The following is a 15625-nucleotide window of genomic DNA, read 5'->3' as shown; positions in this document are numbered from 1 at the left end:
GAGAAGAATGGCAGGGTAGGCATTAGTCACTATTTAGTTATGAAATAGGGCTTCTTTCTAAGTCAGTCTCTATTACTGTCCTGACAGGGTAGAGGGTGCAGAAAAAGATTCTTAGCAATTTTTAAAGCCTTGCTCCACGTTTTCAGGCACATAGGAAAGGCCTGGCTCAGTAGCCTTCTGGTCCCCAGGCCCTCCCATCCTCTCCTTTCTGGTGCACAGGCAGCACCCTGCCAGGCTCCGCAGGAGGGGAGCTCTACTTCAGCAGTCCTCTCTTCAGGCAGTACGGGGCTCTCTTCTTGCACAGCTTTTACGCAGCCTCTAACACACAGGCATACACTAACTGATCTTTCCTCAGGACGACACTTTCCCTAAGAAACTTCCACAGTTGTCATGACAGAAGAGTCATAAAGCTTTGTTAAAAATAAATAAATAAAGACGTGGTCAAGTAGAAGTGTAAAGAACACAGTGCAATGGATTTGAAACTTTAGGACCATTCTCCCTGCACCAAAAAAAACCCTTACTTGTTCTAAATGCTCAAGCGAACAGGAACACCAGGAAATCAAAAGCAAAGTATTGTTTCATTCACGTATAACTATCCAACTTACAGCACTTCGCATTTAAGATGCCCATTTCTGAATCTCTTCTAACAATTTTTTTGGCAATGGATATGTTTTCAGGAGAAGAGAGGGAAGGAGAAGAGAAACAAATTACTGTATTAATCAAGTGAAATGAAAGCAAATAAGGAACAGAGTCCCAAATACCAATTTTCAAGTGTGATGAATGGGGACTTTTTCCCCTCCCTAAAAGAGGTGCAAAATTTATTTGCTTTTACATGTTTTACTAAACTCCGGAGGCAACTTTAATTCCATATGCTTAGATATGTATTGAAATCATCACAAACAGTAAAACTGAGAGGAAGAGACTTCATAAAGCAAATCTCAGAATAAAAACATTTCTTCGGTTAAGGCTATGCTGCAAAACCTTGTGCTTGTTTCTCAATACTTGAGGATTTGCAAAAGCAGTTTTGTTTTTATTTTGGCATTAGAACTTCAGTGGATGAAGTGAGAGAGTTGCATGATGAATAATAATGAAACCCCTCAAACCAAAACTCTTTGTGTATAGATTTTTTTTAAACCGCTTTTGTGCTTGGAAGTAAGGACTATTAACATGCCACAAACAACTCCACATCCTCTGACTATTCTAAAACGTTTAGAAATACTGGATATATCCTGTTGCATGAACTGAAAACCAGAGTTCACATCACAGTGTGAGCTGGAAGTAAAAATCAGACTGTATACAAAAGAGTACACTTGTTTGTTTCTATCACTATTTGTTCTACTACTTGGCTGATAAATTTTTTAACTATGCTTTGCAGCGTATGTAAGGGAGAGGGAAAGAGAAGGGAAGGATTATTCAAAGCAGTTCAAGCAAGCCAAATAAAAACTGAACACACTTCAGTCTCCTACTAGACACAACAGAGCTACAAGACGACAGGCAAGTGAGGCCCTGCAAGAGCCAAAGTTGGCAGATGTCATGCTAGCTTTCTTACACAACTTCTTAAAAATACCTATTATTATATTTGAAGCACCGATTTGGCAGAGTACATGCAGCAGGAAGCATATGGCACACAAGGCAACATCTAAATCCAAACATACCACTTATGCCATTGTTAGAGTGCAGATCTCCCAGATATCCACTCTGCCCAAGCAAAATTTTCCTCGTGTCCTTGTGCAGAGACACCCAGATGGGCAGTGCTGCATTATAGCCACAACCACCTCTACCACACAGAGGAAGAAATAATGCACTACGCGTGTTCTCTATCCTAAACTCGGAAGAGAGACAGACACACTAGCTATAGTCATCATCCTCACTTGACAGTTGCTAGTTTGGCTCAATGAGGCTTACAGGGATTATGATAACGTTAAGCAGCAGCCATTTGGCCCCTGGTCACCTCCCAAAATATTCTGTAAGATGACACACACCAACAACAGGAGAAGTCATATTACAGCTGCGTTTACTCTCTCTCTCTCTCTTTTTTTTTTTTTTTTTAATAGCTTAAAGCAGTCTACAACACCAACAGTTGTTACTCACATGGGTGGCTTTCAGTATGGATAAACGCCCTCATTCATAAACCCCGCCCTGTGTCTCAAGGCTCACTTTATTCTTCTCCTTCCATTAAGCCTTGCTTCCCTTCCTGGCACCCTTCCCAGCTGTATTACTTCACCATGCAACCATGCACTCCTTGCTCTCAGTAACATCCTTGAGCAGCCTGAAGTCTCACCCATGCCCATCTTAGCCCTTTCCCTTAAAGGCTTGGGATGTTTCAGCATTGAAGGAATTAAAGCTCTGGGTAGATGCATCTCCAGCGCAGGAGATGGCAGGCCCCAGCAGCAGACAGGGCACCAAGGAGTGAGCTGGGAGCGAGCCGGAGGGAAGCTGCAGAGCTCATGCTACAGCATCCACTTTGAGGCCTGGGGAAGGCTGGTATCTCAAGGAGGCGGGCTGGCAACATAAGAACATGGAAGCAGCTAATGGAGCTAACTCCGATACAACAGCTAGTTTTGGCAACACTCCAACTAAGGGAAACAACTATGTGCTTAAGATTTGAGAAGTGGCCTGTGTCCAAGATGTTATCAGAACACGAGAGAAGTCTAGCCAAGCAGCCATGAACTCCAAACAGAGGAAAGTAAAGTGTTCAAGTGTGCCTCGAATTAAAAAATAACAACATTTAAATATTGCAGTAGAATTATTTAGAGCAGGTTATGAGAGCTGCTGACTGAATTTATTACCAGATCTAATACTAAAACAAAGACACAACAGCCTCCTGTTAAAGAGAACACAGCTTTATGAATTTGCAGCACGTTTCACTCTACACTCAAAAGCACACTGCAGACTTGTAGTTCTCGCTCTTTCCTTCACTGGAGACTAAGGAAAAAAGAGACTGGGGGGGTGGGGAAAGTGCCACTGGCTTCATTTTCTGTTTCATTCAGGCTTTGATAGCTATGTTTAGCATGTGAAAAATTCTCCAGTGAAATAGTGAAGAACTAAATAATCATGGACTCAAGGTGTTTGGCTCATGTCTCTAAAGCACAGGCTGTCAGCCATTTGATTCTCAATGTATGACACTTTTTGCCTTTATTCATATCCTCGAAACAAATTTAGAGATGTCACATTCCTTCCATTCTTCACCTATGATTTGAGAAGCTGCCTTGATTTCCTGTTGCAGCTGACATTGCCCTTTAAGTGAATGGAAACATTTGATGCAAACAGCAATGGCAAAGTCAGTCTTAATGCCAACAAACCAAGAAAGTTTATCCTCAGGGAAGAACTGTAGCTAGGAACAAGCCCTGGATAGTGGAGCCTAAAGTCTGAAGCTACCCGTAAGGGAAGCTAAATGACTGGTTCAACAAAGAAAATGAACCAGCAAAATTCTTGCCAGGCTGTCTAAGCAAGACAGTTCACCGCTTGCAGCTCAGAACTACAGAAAAGTTGTAGATCTATGCATTTAAAAAATATATATTCTCACACATTCCTTAGGACATAAAACACATGAACCACTTTGCATTACATCTTTGCTAGGTTATATGGAATGGATCCAATCCTATTCACTGCCTTTTGTATGATGGTAATATAAATATTGAACAATAATTAAAAAACAGAGAAGTGTATTAAATCCTGGCTCTAACTGCCCTCTCCCTCATCTTATGACTTGCATGTGACCTTTTCAGAATTTACTAAAAGCTCGTGCCAAGGAGCTCATGAAAACAGTATTGCTTGGAGAATTAAAGACTCTCTTCCTGGGAACCTGGAGAGCTTGCTCTGACCAGCCCATGCATTAATCGCACTTCACCAAAGATCCCCAGAGAAGTCGGATGACTCTGAACTGCCCCAACATCGACAGTACTTCTGCATCACTCTGTGATTTCATAGAAAGACCTGCCCATGCTATAACCCATGACTTGTTTCAGTCAGACACTACTAAGTTGTCCTAACAGCAGCCCTTAATATCTTCCAGCACAAGGCACTGATGCAGCCGCCCAATTTAATGGAAGCCAACAGAGGTTGGATGGCAGGAATAACTGAAGTTCCTGACAGTAATTTATGAATCTCACCTGACTGCTGAATAGAGGAACTAAGGTTCACCATTCTGGCTGCTCTCAGTTTTTAAGAGGCAAACTTGGATAAAGGGTATCAGGCTCACAGAAATTCTCTAAAGAGCCTTGGTAAAGGCACTGGTCTGGGAAACAGGATACGTTGGTTCATTTCTTAAAGCTCTAAATGATTTGTGCTTGGGTGATTTAAGAGACCACTACTCTCAGCTGTCTTCCTGTGCCTCTGGCACAGCATATTAAAATAAAAATGTATTGCAGAAGAGCTCAGGGAGGTAACTTACACTGGCCCAGCATAAAACACAGGAGATCATGACTCGGAGTCCAGAGGCTCTGCAACAGATACCCCAAGCAAGCTAGAATAGGTCATTCATCTAAGTCCCCCGGGAGGGAGAGACGACTGCTTCCTTTCTTCCATTCGTGAGCTCTATTTAAATTTTACAGCAGGAGGAGGTCTGCCTGGGAAATATGCATTTCTGCAATGCTTAACAGAATGGGGCTAATTTTAGTTCAATGAAGCTCAACTGAGTAAACAAAAAAACAAACACCCCCCCCACACACACACACTCACTGAATTCCCAGCTACACAAGATGAAGTGTTTCAGCATGATTTTAATTATTAGTCTCCTTATGCAGATAGCTGGAAGAGATTTCAGTCACACGCTGGCCCAGCTTCACGTCCCAGCTCCTATCTGACAACATTACATATCACAGCAGTGATACCTCAGAACAAGGGACCCAATATGTGCTTCACTATTATTTGATGAGTGGCTGGCAAAGAAACTCTACACATGAAAGCAGATATTTCTCTGTTGCATACAAAGTACATGGGCCTTAGGGTACATAAGCCTTGCCTGCCCAATAATTCACAGCTACTATGTGGGTTGAATCGATTTACAAACAAGCATTAAAGAATGTGACAACATGACTGGCTCCTCAGCTATGCGCTTATATTGGAGTACTACAAAAAACAATAGGCTACCACAGCACTATCTGAAATCATTTGAAAAATATCTCCCTCTGGAAGTCTATGCACTTGTTTTAATACATTTAAATACAATCATACTATAAATTAACTAGTCTCCCAAGTGTTCCTTGCCAAGAGCAATTCCTACCAAGAGACTGGAAAGACATCCCTAAGCTTTTCCATTCATGGATTTGGAATTTCGACCTGCTTTTTTGATGCAAGAGAAACAGACGTGAATAGAAAAACATCTATATGAATAAATGCAAAATTCAGTTGATATCAATATCTAGAAGTGGATATTCAGGGATTGCGAAGAAGCAATTTCTTCAAAAATAGTACTGTTCCTATAACTAAACTTGCAAATAGAAGCTCACAGAGGCAGAAGGCAGACTACCACTGGAAACACAAACTCCATAGTCATCATTTCCTCTCTCAGTAAAGAGATGGTTTTTAGTCATCCCTTAGATCAAGGAACATTGGACTGCACGGGATTTTGAGACGTCACCTGGTCTGCCTACTGTTCTGAAGCAGAAGGATTCCCATTTTTGGTCAGAACTGGTTACAGCTAACCTGTCAAAAGTCTTCAGCAATCAACATGCAAAACACCAAGGCAACCTAGTACAGTGCTCCAGAATCTTTAATGGTAGGAAGCTTTTCTTCACAACAAACCTAGCCAAACTTCCTTCCCCACTGCAATTTAAGCCCGTTATTACTTGCAGTATCCATAGTGGACACACAGAACAATTTCCTTCCTCTTGATTTTAAGTATTTACATAATTATGTCTCCTCTCAGCCCTCTTTTCTCTAGACTAAACAACTCCAATTCTTTTAACCTCATCAGCTACGCTTTCCAGAGCTCTGATCATGTGTTGCTCTCCTCTGAATTCACCTCAAATGATGAAAAGAACCCAGCTCCACAGGAAAACAGAAACCTTCTAATTTCTGCACGGCCTCAGCGTACCTCTTCAGCTTAATAATGATATCTAAAGACAGGTAGAATTTTCCCCAAAGGAAAAGTTACACTTCTTGCTTAGTCCTACTACTAAAAGTTTGTTTTCTCAATAGGAAAGCAAGTGGATTAGTCCAAGGAAATGACGTCAACTATGATGATAAACCCCCCTTCCCCCCATGAAGCACTTCAATGATCATCTAGCAAAAAAATCCACTGTGTGACTTTTAGTTGTGAGCAATAAGGCTACAGACAGTTGACTCAGGACTAAATTCAAATCAGTTACAGAATCACTTTTAGAGAAACAAGTGGTTCATGGACATGGCATGTCAATTTTCTTAAAAACTGTACAGATCAACCTTGGGATTTTCTTTTTCCTGCCAAGTGCTAACACCATCATAAAAAACACTTACCCTAATTATGTTTGTCTGATCTAAACACTTTAAGAACCAGAAGTCTCCATTATGGACTCTCAGTGTACCACATCAGAATACAAGATAAGGGATAAAGACTTAAAACAAGTAATAAGGAAAAAAATTATGTGAGAGAAGATTAAGTGACTTAAGGGAATAAATCTCACTTCAAGCTACTCAGACTCACACTACTAAGTGAGCTTAGTACTTCAGGGGGAGGGGGAATAGAACTATTTCCCTAAGTAAATTATTTGCAATAAGAAGAGAAGACAAATAGCAAGTTCCTAACTGTACTACTCAACTCTCACTTCCTTTCCACTTTGTATCTTAAGATAAAAGTTATAAACTTGACTTCTCTTTGCTACTTGCCCTTCAATTCCAAAAAAGCCTCCCTTGCCAGAGTATACACATATATACTTGATCTCCACTGTTCCCTTTATATTTTTGACATTTGGGGACTTCCAGGACAAAGCGTTCTAACTTTTGGTACCTGTTTCATTCTACATTTGCCTACTACAATCTCACACCCATCATTCAAGATAATCAGACAGGCATCTTCATGTTCAGATCTCTCCTTTTAGTTGCTGTCCCATGACAGAAAGAAACCCCAAACTCCAGCCATTAGGGTAGCTAAAGCAATGCAAAATTCCAAGCATAGAGAGCTGCAAAAAGGAGTTTGGTGCTCTAAGCTGAGAACTAGAAAGCTTAGGGAAATTCAAAACAAGTATTGCAACAGAGAAAGGAGTACTGCCTGTAAATTCTTTGGAGAATAGCTTATATGGCTTGCCTTGGTGGAGACGTTTTCTCATACATACAGATAGCAATCGTGACAGTGATTCTTTCCCCACTACAGTGTTCTTTAAACTGGAAAAAAAGATTATGTTCATCCTCCCTCTCTCCTTCCCCTAAGCATCCATGGAACACCAACATTGTAGTAAGCAGAGAAGTAGTCTAGAGCGCTATTAGCAGAACACATGCACACATGTATTTATTACCATAATGACTTCTCCACTATTTTGGTCCTGAAAACCTCCTCCTGGTCCAGGTTTACAGTACAGTAGCAATCCCTCATCTTGTTTGGCCCCGGATACATAGGAAGATTTTTGGCTTCACCTAAAGACAAGAAAGAAAAAAACCAAAAGGATTACATATTAAGGAGTTATCCATATATTAGTCAACTGTCAACTAATGTAGGGCCAGCAACATGAGTAACGCAAAGTACTATGTATTTTTCTTCCCAAGTGTTATGTGTCTATTGAACTTAGCAGCAGCATCCTGCTTCCAAGGCAGGAGCTCCTGACAGTCACAGAGTTTAGACAGTAGCAAGGAGTCAATGCCTTAGAGATATCCCAGCTAACAGCCTTGCTGAGTCCATTGCAAGTCTGTCTGTCAACATCAGCAACAGTTCAATATATTTTTTTTTATCTCTAATTTAACTGCATTTGCTTCATTCCAATTATTTATTTAGAAAGTTATTCTCACCCCTCACATAAGATACAAGGAACATAATACAATGTGGTAATAAAGCCTTCACATACATCCCACTCACTTTACCCAAAGCCATTGTTAGAGCACAGTAAATGAGGATCGATGCCCAGCTCTACTACTCTCGCAGATGCCAAGACGGAAAACAGTCACTTCGGATACAGTGAATAACCTTACACCACACATTAGACTTTGAAGCACTCTGATGGGGTAATCAGTGCTTGTGAAGCCCCCCAAAGTCTCTGGACAAAGGCACCATGTAAGTCATATTTATTTATTTTGAAACAAACAAATATTCTTCTAAAATGCAACAGGAAACACGTATGTATCCCATATTTAAAAAAGAAAGAAAGAAAGAAGGAAAAAAAGGAAAAAGGATTGAGGAACTAAGGGTAACCAAAAGACTACCAAAACACAGGAGTATGAAACAACAGCGAAACCACAGCTTTGTCCTCTACCTATCCATTAATAACCAAAATTGAGAACTAAATTTGCCTGGCAGAGTGACAGAAACAAAACTCTCAGAAAGGAAATTGGGTAATGCTCCCTGTGGCTTTACTCAAGCACCTTAGCACCACCTGGCAGGTGTTTCAAATCCAAGGACAGAACTTAAAACTCTCAAAGAATGACTAAATAAAAGTCCAAAAGCCGTGTGGTCTTATTTACCTTCACTTTTTCAGTACCAGGAGATAATTAGATACCCTGGAAACTAGAACATTCTCTCCTGATAAAAACACAAGGTAAAAAAGATGACAAAAGCACAGGCCAGGGGAACCACAGCTTGTCTGCTAGCAGAGGAGGGAACTCTAAATGACAGAAGCAAATGTAACTTTTCATCAGACCTCTGTACTAGACACATGCCTTTCCCAGTCTCCAACTCCCAAATAGCTTTACTATTAACAGAATCGTCTTGCATCCTGCAACCCCATCTTCAATGGAGATGTACCCTCCCCACCCCCCAAATTCATTCAACAGCAACAATTTGATGCAATGTGTATAAAATACTGCAGAACTATAGCAAGAAAATATCAAGCCAGCTAGCATCCTCAGCTTTAAAAGAGGAGCACAAAGGGACACGGGACTTTCTGTGTTGCACTCATCTGGTCTCTTTTTTTGCATACAGTTGATACACTTTCGCTAACTGACTCATGTCATGACATCTCTTGACTTCAGCCCTTAGAAGTGCTACATATCCACACTTCCCACAAACTGTCTAGGTATGGGTGATCACACACGTTTGTTTTCTAAATTTAACTGTAGAACATAAAAAGAGCTATTGAAATGTGGTCAAAAATGATGTTTCACATAGTTAGGTCTCACTTCAGAATTTTTTTTAATAAATTTGCTCACAACTCAGCTGATGCAACTTGATAGCATTCTTCCCACTTTGTTCAGAGTTGTGAGACACATGATGTTAAAAAAAACTGTCTCCACTGTAATTCAAAGGTGCGACTGCAATGTCTATTAGCATGCCCAAGATGGCTTTAAACTAAGCTGAAGTGTTAACAATAGTTTAACTGCAGCAACTCTAGCCAAAAATATATTGAAGATTCTTGGTGGCTTATATAAACTGCATTTAAAGTCTATTTTGCTGTGGTAAACCTCCAACTTTCACTTGTTAGCCTGAGTTCAAGCAAGTTAGAAATCAAACCTACTAGCCTCGTACAGGCTAAGTTGTAGGAATTTGCCCCTTCTCCTCCAGTCTTAAGCATCCAAATCCCTCTCACCTATTCTCACTTTAAAATCACATGAGACCAGCCTCTTTCCAGATGACTGGGTACAGCTCCAGAGAGAGAGAGAGACAGACAGACAGACAGACAGACACAGACTCCATAGGGAGCATTACTAGAAGATAAGGAAGTCTCCCTCTGGGGCTGGCATACTATTCTCGCAGTTCTTCCAAAAGAGAACTGGTCAAAACTTTCCAAGCTCAAAATTAAAGAAAAAAAAATTGCAATTTCCCTTTTTCTGCACACTTTCACTTCCCACTTCAACACAAACACACACAAATAAAACTACTTCCAGATTCTACACTCCTGATTTCCAAATACGTTTCTGATGAGGACAATACTCAAGTGTTTAAAGTTAATACATAATCATGTCAGAGTGCTCTGTAAGAACTGTAATTTGAAGCTCACTTCTCTTTGTTAAAAGAATTACAGAAGAAAAACCGTATTAAAATCCAAAAGCAGTAAAAAGGAGAACACCATTCAGTATTGCTAGGAAATGACAACCTACACAAACTGCAAAGCAACTTAAAGATCACCACCACCACAATTTTGGAAAATGGAGCACAGAGAGAGGATAGAGAGAGAAGATATTTGACAGTAATTTCTTTCTTCAGGCTGGAAAAGGGCCCTGAAAAAAAACCACTGAGACCAGAACAAGGGATTGATTGACCAACCGCATATACTAATCACATTACTGACTTGAGTAGGAGCTTACAAAAAATATGGTTTCTTCCCAAGTCCAACAGCAACCAATGGCTGTTTAGATTCTTCTAGCACTGAGCAGTTAGAGAAGAAAAAATTGTCAAGCTTTCAAGCATAGCTAAAGACGCAACTCTCTAGCCAGACATTTTATGTCAACAAATGCACTCTGTTAGAGCTTCAGTTGCTCTTTAGATTCCTTCAAGACAAAAAACGTTCCTTCTGTGGAACTGTTCTGCTTTGACAATGAAGCTGAACAATTCAGTCAGTATTTCTTGGTTCTGCAACTACTGACACAGGAAAAAAAAAATAAAAGAAGGACCAAAATACTTGAAAGCCAGCTGTGTACCATTTCCGTATTCTCAATTACCAGAGCTGATGAGATGAATTCATTTGGGCAGGAATTCCACAGGTTAACGTATCTGTATAGAAGAAGCACCTTCACTGATTTTATTTTCAAGAGGAAGCTTTATTCTCTCTCTTCATATTTGTGAGGTACCAGTACGCTGGAGACTTTTTGAGCATTTGACAAAAGGTCAATACATTCACCTTTAAACCCTTCAGTTTTCCACTTTTGTTAACAGGAAACAAAATGCTTCTTAATAAGACCTTGACAATTTAAAATATATGACAACTTCCTTTTGGAGCATAAGGCTGCCATTCAGAGCCCTGCAAGTAGAATAATCGGTTTATGTCTGCAATAGTTTTTTCTTCTATCCCTGCTATTGTACATTTCTAATGTATATGGTCCTAATTTAACAGAGTGATGCACTTAACTTCGCACTATGCACTTAAACCTAGCAAAGCTTATTTTGGTTATGGAAAAGCTCTCATTAGATATTGTGGACAGGTCCTTAAAAACAGACTATCTAATCTGGGTATCTCACTGACATGCTATCTTCTCCCACTGATACAGTGCCATTGAAATTTCAAAGAGGACTTCCACGCAGCACAGATGGCTTAGCTTAAGCTGGGCACAGGGAATATAATGGGCTGCAAATATGCTAGAGATGAACATAGCTCAGATGCTTGGGGGCATAACTAGTGAAAAAAAGAAAGTAACTGCCCTTTCTGTAGGCTTGGAAGAAAACTAAAAAATATGTATGTATGTATGTATGTATGTATATATGTATGTATTTTTTTTGCCACCTTAAATGTTTCCAGGTATCTAGTATTTTTAATTCAATTTAGATATTTGCCATTGTGTTGTCTTTGCTTCTGACGTATTTCCCCAGGTGCAATTTTCTGTAGAGTAGAGAATGCATGAGAGAGAGACATTATTTCTACCTTTCAGAATAAAATTTGCTGGTCCTATGCTTCTAAGTATTTGGCCATCAGAATGCATCCGCCAATCTATGTTCATTAAGGAAAATTTTGTTATGTGCCAACAAATTTATTTTGCTGTCTTCTAGCAGCAATATATTTGATTTTTAATCAAGAAGGTGTGGGAGAATCATTCCCCAAACTATGTCCAAAAAGAAAAAAAACACCACCAAGCATCTGAGCTTTCTATATCTCAGCAGTTCACTTCAGGGAGTCAGTAGAAAGACTTAAGCACAGAAACAGAGACACATCTGAAAAGAGCCACATATCCAAACCATCAACAGCAATGATTCACTTTCTTTCTGCCATACTCAGGAAACTCTCTCCAAACAAGCTCATAGGCAAGCAAGTCAAGAACAAAACACAGCAATGATGTATGCCAAGAATGTAAAGCTTCTCCTGTTTTCCTCTAAGCTGTCTATTATGTTAAAGATGCTGGGATCTGAAAATTTATCTCAAGCACACCTTTCAGGTTTTCTTTCTTCCTAAAAAGCATTATTGCTTCAACATGCACAAGTCAGCCAAAAAAACAAAAGAAAAGAAGGAAAATGAATGTACAGACATAGATCTGGTTCTCCATCAGAATTTAAGCTTAAAAAATTCCTCAAGCATTAAACCCAGAGTGTGTATGTAAAACATTAAGATGTCAGCAAATTTGTAACAAATACTTACTTAATGTCAGTTAACCTTAATATCACACATATATACATAATATCACACAATGTGATATATAATATCACACAACGACAATTAAAACATGCAGAAATACCTGGATGCACACTAACTTTTGGGCCTATGTGTGAACTTACACCGATCAAACACTGGTGCCTGAAAGTTGAGAAAGCAGTTCAGTCTTCTTTTTTTAAACAAAAAACATTGAAAAATACACACATTGAGAAAACACAATTCCTTTTAATATTAAAATGGACACAGTTGGAAAACTTCCATTCACATAGGCTCCTATTTTTATTACCAAAAATCCAAAACAATAACCAAAAATTAACATAACAAAAGAAAGTCTGTATTATAAATGTCTGACAGCAGACTACACAATTATATTTGTATATAATTCCTATACATAGGTATACTGCATACCTCTCAAAGGGGGAAATTCCAATTCATTTTTGCCTTTCCAAGGAGGAAAAAAAACCAACAACAAAAAAAAGAAAAATCATAAAATTTGAGGTCTCAAAGACTGGTCTATCCAGTGTGCAAATATGAAGTTAATAAACAGTGTGGTATTCCTGTGTACTTTTATAATAACTTAGAACCAATATATGCTTTTTTGGCAATATATGCAGAGTATCAAAAACTTTCCTCTCCTGTGCCCTCTATGTATCTATATAGGTCACTCAGCCTGAAAATAAAATAAAACCATGGAATTCACAAACATCTGATCAAGCAAGTTGATATATTAAAAAAATCAGATTTGTTTAGAAACAGATGTGGTTAGAAATATTATTTGTCTAACAATCTCTTTTGGCTTTAACTTTAGATATTTATGTGTGCATGCTCACACACACAAGCTTTACCCTCATAAAGAGACAGATTGCATGAGATTTCTAAACCAGGTCAAAAATAGCCATCTGTGAACAGATTTTGATCATCTGGAAAATGAAATTTTTAGATGACCTACTCTAAATGTAAACCCTTGCCTGCCAGCCCCTTTCCATGCAGTACAGTGAATTGATTATTGGATTAGAAGTCTCAGGGAAAGCATCATTTCCTCAGCAAAATGATATTGAACTGGGCCACAGCAACCCCAGAACAACTCGGTACCACTACTGCTTTGGCACATAAGCAGCGAGGAAACAAACTGTGCTACATTAATTACAACTCTTTAGACAAGAGCATCACATGTAAACCCTCTTGTCTTAGGGGCAATAAGCAATATCAACCCCCAATCCTTTGGCACTAAACTCAAGACAACCACAGTACTTATACCAGATGACATCTCATTGCTAAAAACTACCTATACCTACTTAGGCCTTGTACTCACAGTGCAGTTTCAATCTAGCAGCAGGAGCCTTGGGCACCCATTAAAACCCCTTTTGCACCATCCACTCCCTCAGTACGCACTGTACCAAGGTGTGGCACTGAAGAGCTGTACTACTACCCTTTTCTCTCATGATCAAAACCTACTCTCCACCAGTTAGGAACCTTGGTGAGCAGACTCAGGCCTATTGCTCTGAACAGCCAGTTCCTCCCTTTTTCCCCATGTGTGTTTAACAGACATCCCAGGTCTCCTGCAGCACCAATTTCCAAGCCTTTTGCAGCCCTGAAGGTCCATAAAGCAGCCAAATATCTTACCTTTACTCTCCTGGGTATGAGGGAAGTGGCTGAGTATATTCTCATCGCATGGAGCAATGAGAAGGTCCAGGCTGACATCCTTACTTTTCTTTGCATGAGGCAATGCATACTGATGAGGCTCAAAAGATGTTGTAAAGATATCAGATAATTAAGGGTTCATGGCACAACTATCACTAATGAAATCCCGGGGTTGGGGAGCGGAGAAATCTATGCGGCAAGCTCCATGAGAGCTGCTCTCAAGAGTTGTAAGGTGATTTGATTTGGTCTTGGGGGAATCAAGTCTCTCTCAAGATTTTTGTAGGATGGTAACCTAACCCTACAAAAACAAACAAAAATGTACAGTCCAGCTGCTTTCTAATAAGATTGAAGCCATTTTGTGTAAAAGGACATTTCAAAGAGGTCATTTTAAAGTGGGATACTGCCAGAAAAGACATGCTCTCAGGTTGTTTTCACTTGAATTCAAAGTTTTCCCTTTGCAGGCTGGGGTAAGTGTTCCAAGTTCCTTTGATGCAACTTTCTTGTATCGCTGCAGAAAAATAGATGAATTAACCAAACTGCCTCTTTATCTATGTTGATACTATGGTAAAGTTACCTCACTATTTATTACTTCTCAGCCTGGCTTGTATTTTGAAAATGGTATTTTAGATCGAAACACATCTCATGCGATTTCCCAGCTGCATTTGCTAGAAGCTCTTGAGTTTTTTTCCTAGCAGTTTCAGTAATGTAGGGATTGGCTACAGGTTGTTCTGTGCCTCTGAATTATGACCTTCATTTGGCTTGCACAGTTGTTTTTCTTTTTTTCTTTTTTTTTTTTTAAATCAGCTTCCTAAAGTTATAAAAGATCTTCTCTCAGCAAAGTTTAAGGCACTGAACATCTGTTGTGGGAGGCCATGTGGGAGAGCATGAAGGCTGAAGGAGGGGCAGCGTGGCTCAGAGGAAGTAACTTTAAACTGCTATTCCATCATGGAACTGTGCTGGGCAAACAGCGAGCAACTTAAGCTATTTTTAGAAGAACAGTATGAGACAGGAAATACAAGCAAATGATTTCAAACATCCAACAAAACGTGACCATAACCCAACAGCATTTCAACTGCTCTCTTTTGGGAGTTTCTGTACTCTAGTATAATTTACATACTTCCTCTACAGTAAGGACCCTGGTCATCATTAAAGATCAACTGTAATGGTCTCAAATTTCTGTGAAAGTAAATATCTATTTTACCTGCCTTCACTTATATTTTCACACACAAACCCCAAAAGCCAGATGACCAAAAAAAAAAAAAGGATTTTAATCCATCTATGTACATCCCATGTTTCTGAAGTAGATCAAAGAGCTACAATTGTGTGCAAAAAAGAAAGCAATAAAAAAAAGGAATAATGCCCCCTCTCTTGTATGACATTAATCATGTGTATCATTAATAACAAGTGACCCTAAAAGCATTAACATGAAAAATATGAATCTGTTAATGTTTATTTTACTTAGATTAAAAAGTAGTCACAAAAGGAGTAATTGCCGAAAACTTGAAGCCATACCAGTAATTTTAAGAAACCGTAACTGTTTTCTCTAATGATTCAGTCACCCATAATTGCTCTTGCTTTAGAACTACTTATTTAGAAATGCCTTCCCTAACCAGAGTTTCACA

The 15625-nt window shown here is 39.3% G+C and overlaps 1 protein-coding gene across 4 annotated transcripts in view; it reads right to left on the bottom strand.

Moving 5' to 3' along the window:
- RASA3 (RAS p21 protein activator 3) overlaps positions 1-15625 on the bottom strand; it is a 138268-nt gene that overhangs the window by 89853 nt on the left and 32790 nt on the right. For all 4 annotated transcript variants that reach the window (XR_010883994.1, XM_067295465.1, XM_067295471.1 and 1 more), the window contains exon 2: positions 7434-7551. Coding sequence is in view for 3 of the 4 variants with exons in the window: in XM_067295465.1 (XP_067151566.1) it covers positions 7434-7551 (118 nt within the window). In the remaining variant the exon portion in view is untranslated. The remainder of the gene's footprint in view (positions 1-7433; positions 7552-15625) is intronic.

Source organism: Apteryx mantelli, chromosome 1, assembly GCF_036417845.1.
Source record: "Apteryx mantelli isolate bAptMan1 chromosome 1, bAptMan1.hap1, whole genome shotgun sequence".
Taxonomy (NCBI): Eukaryota; Metazoa; Chordata; class Aves; order Apterygiformes; family Apterygidae; genus Apteryx; species Apteryx mantelli.
This window is presented reverse-complemented; position numbering and strand designations above follow the sequence as displayed.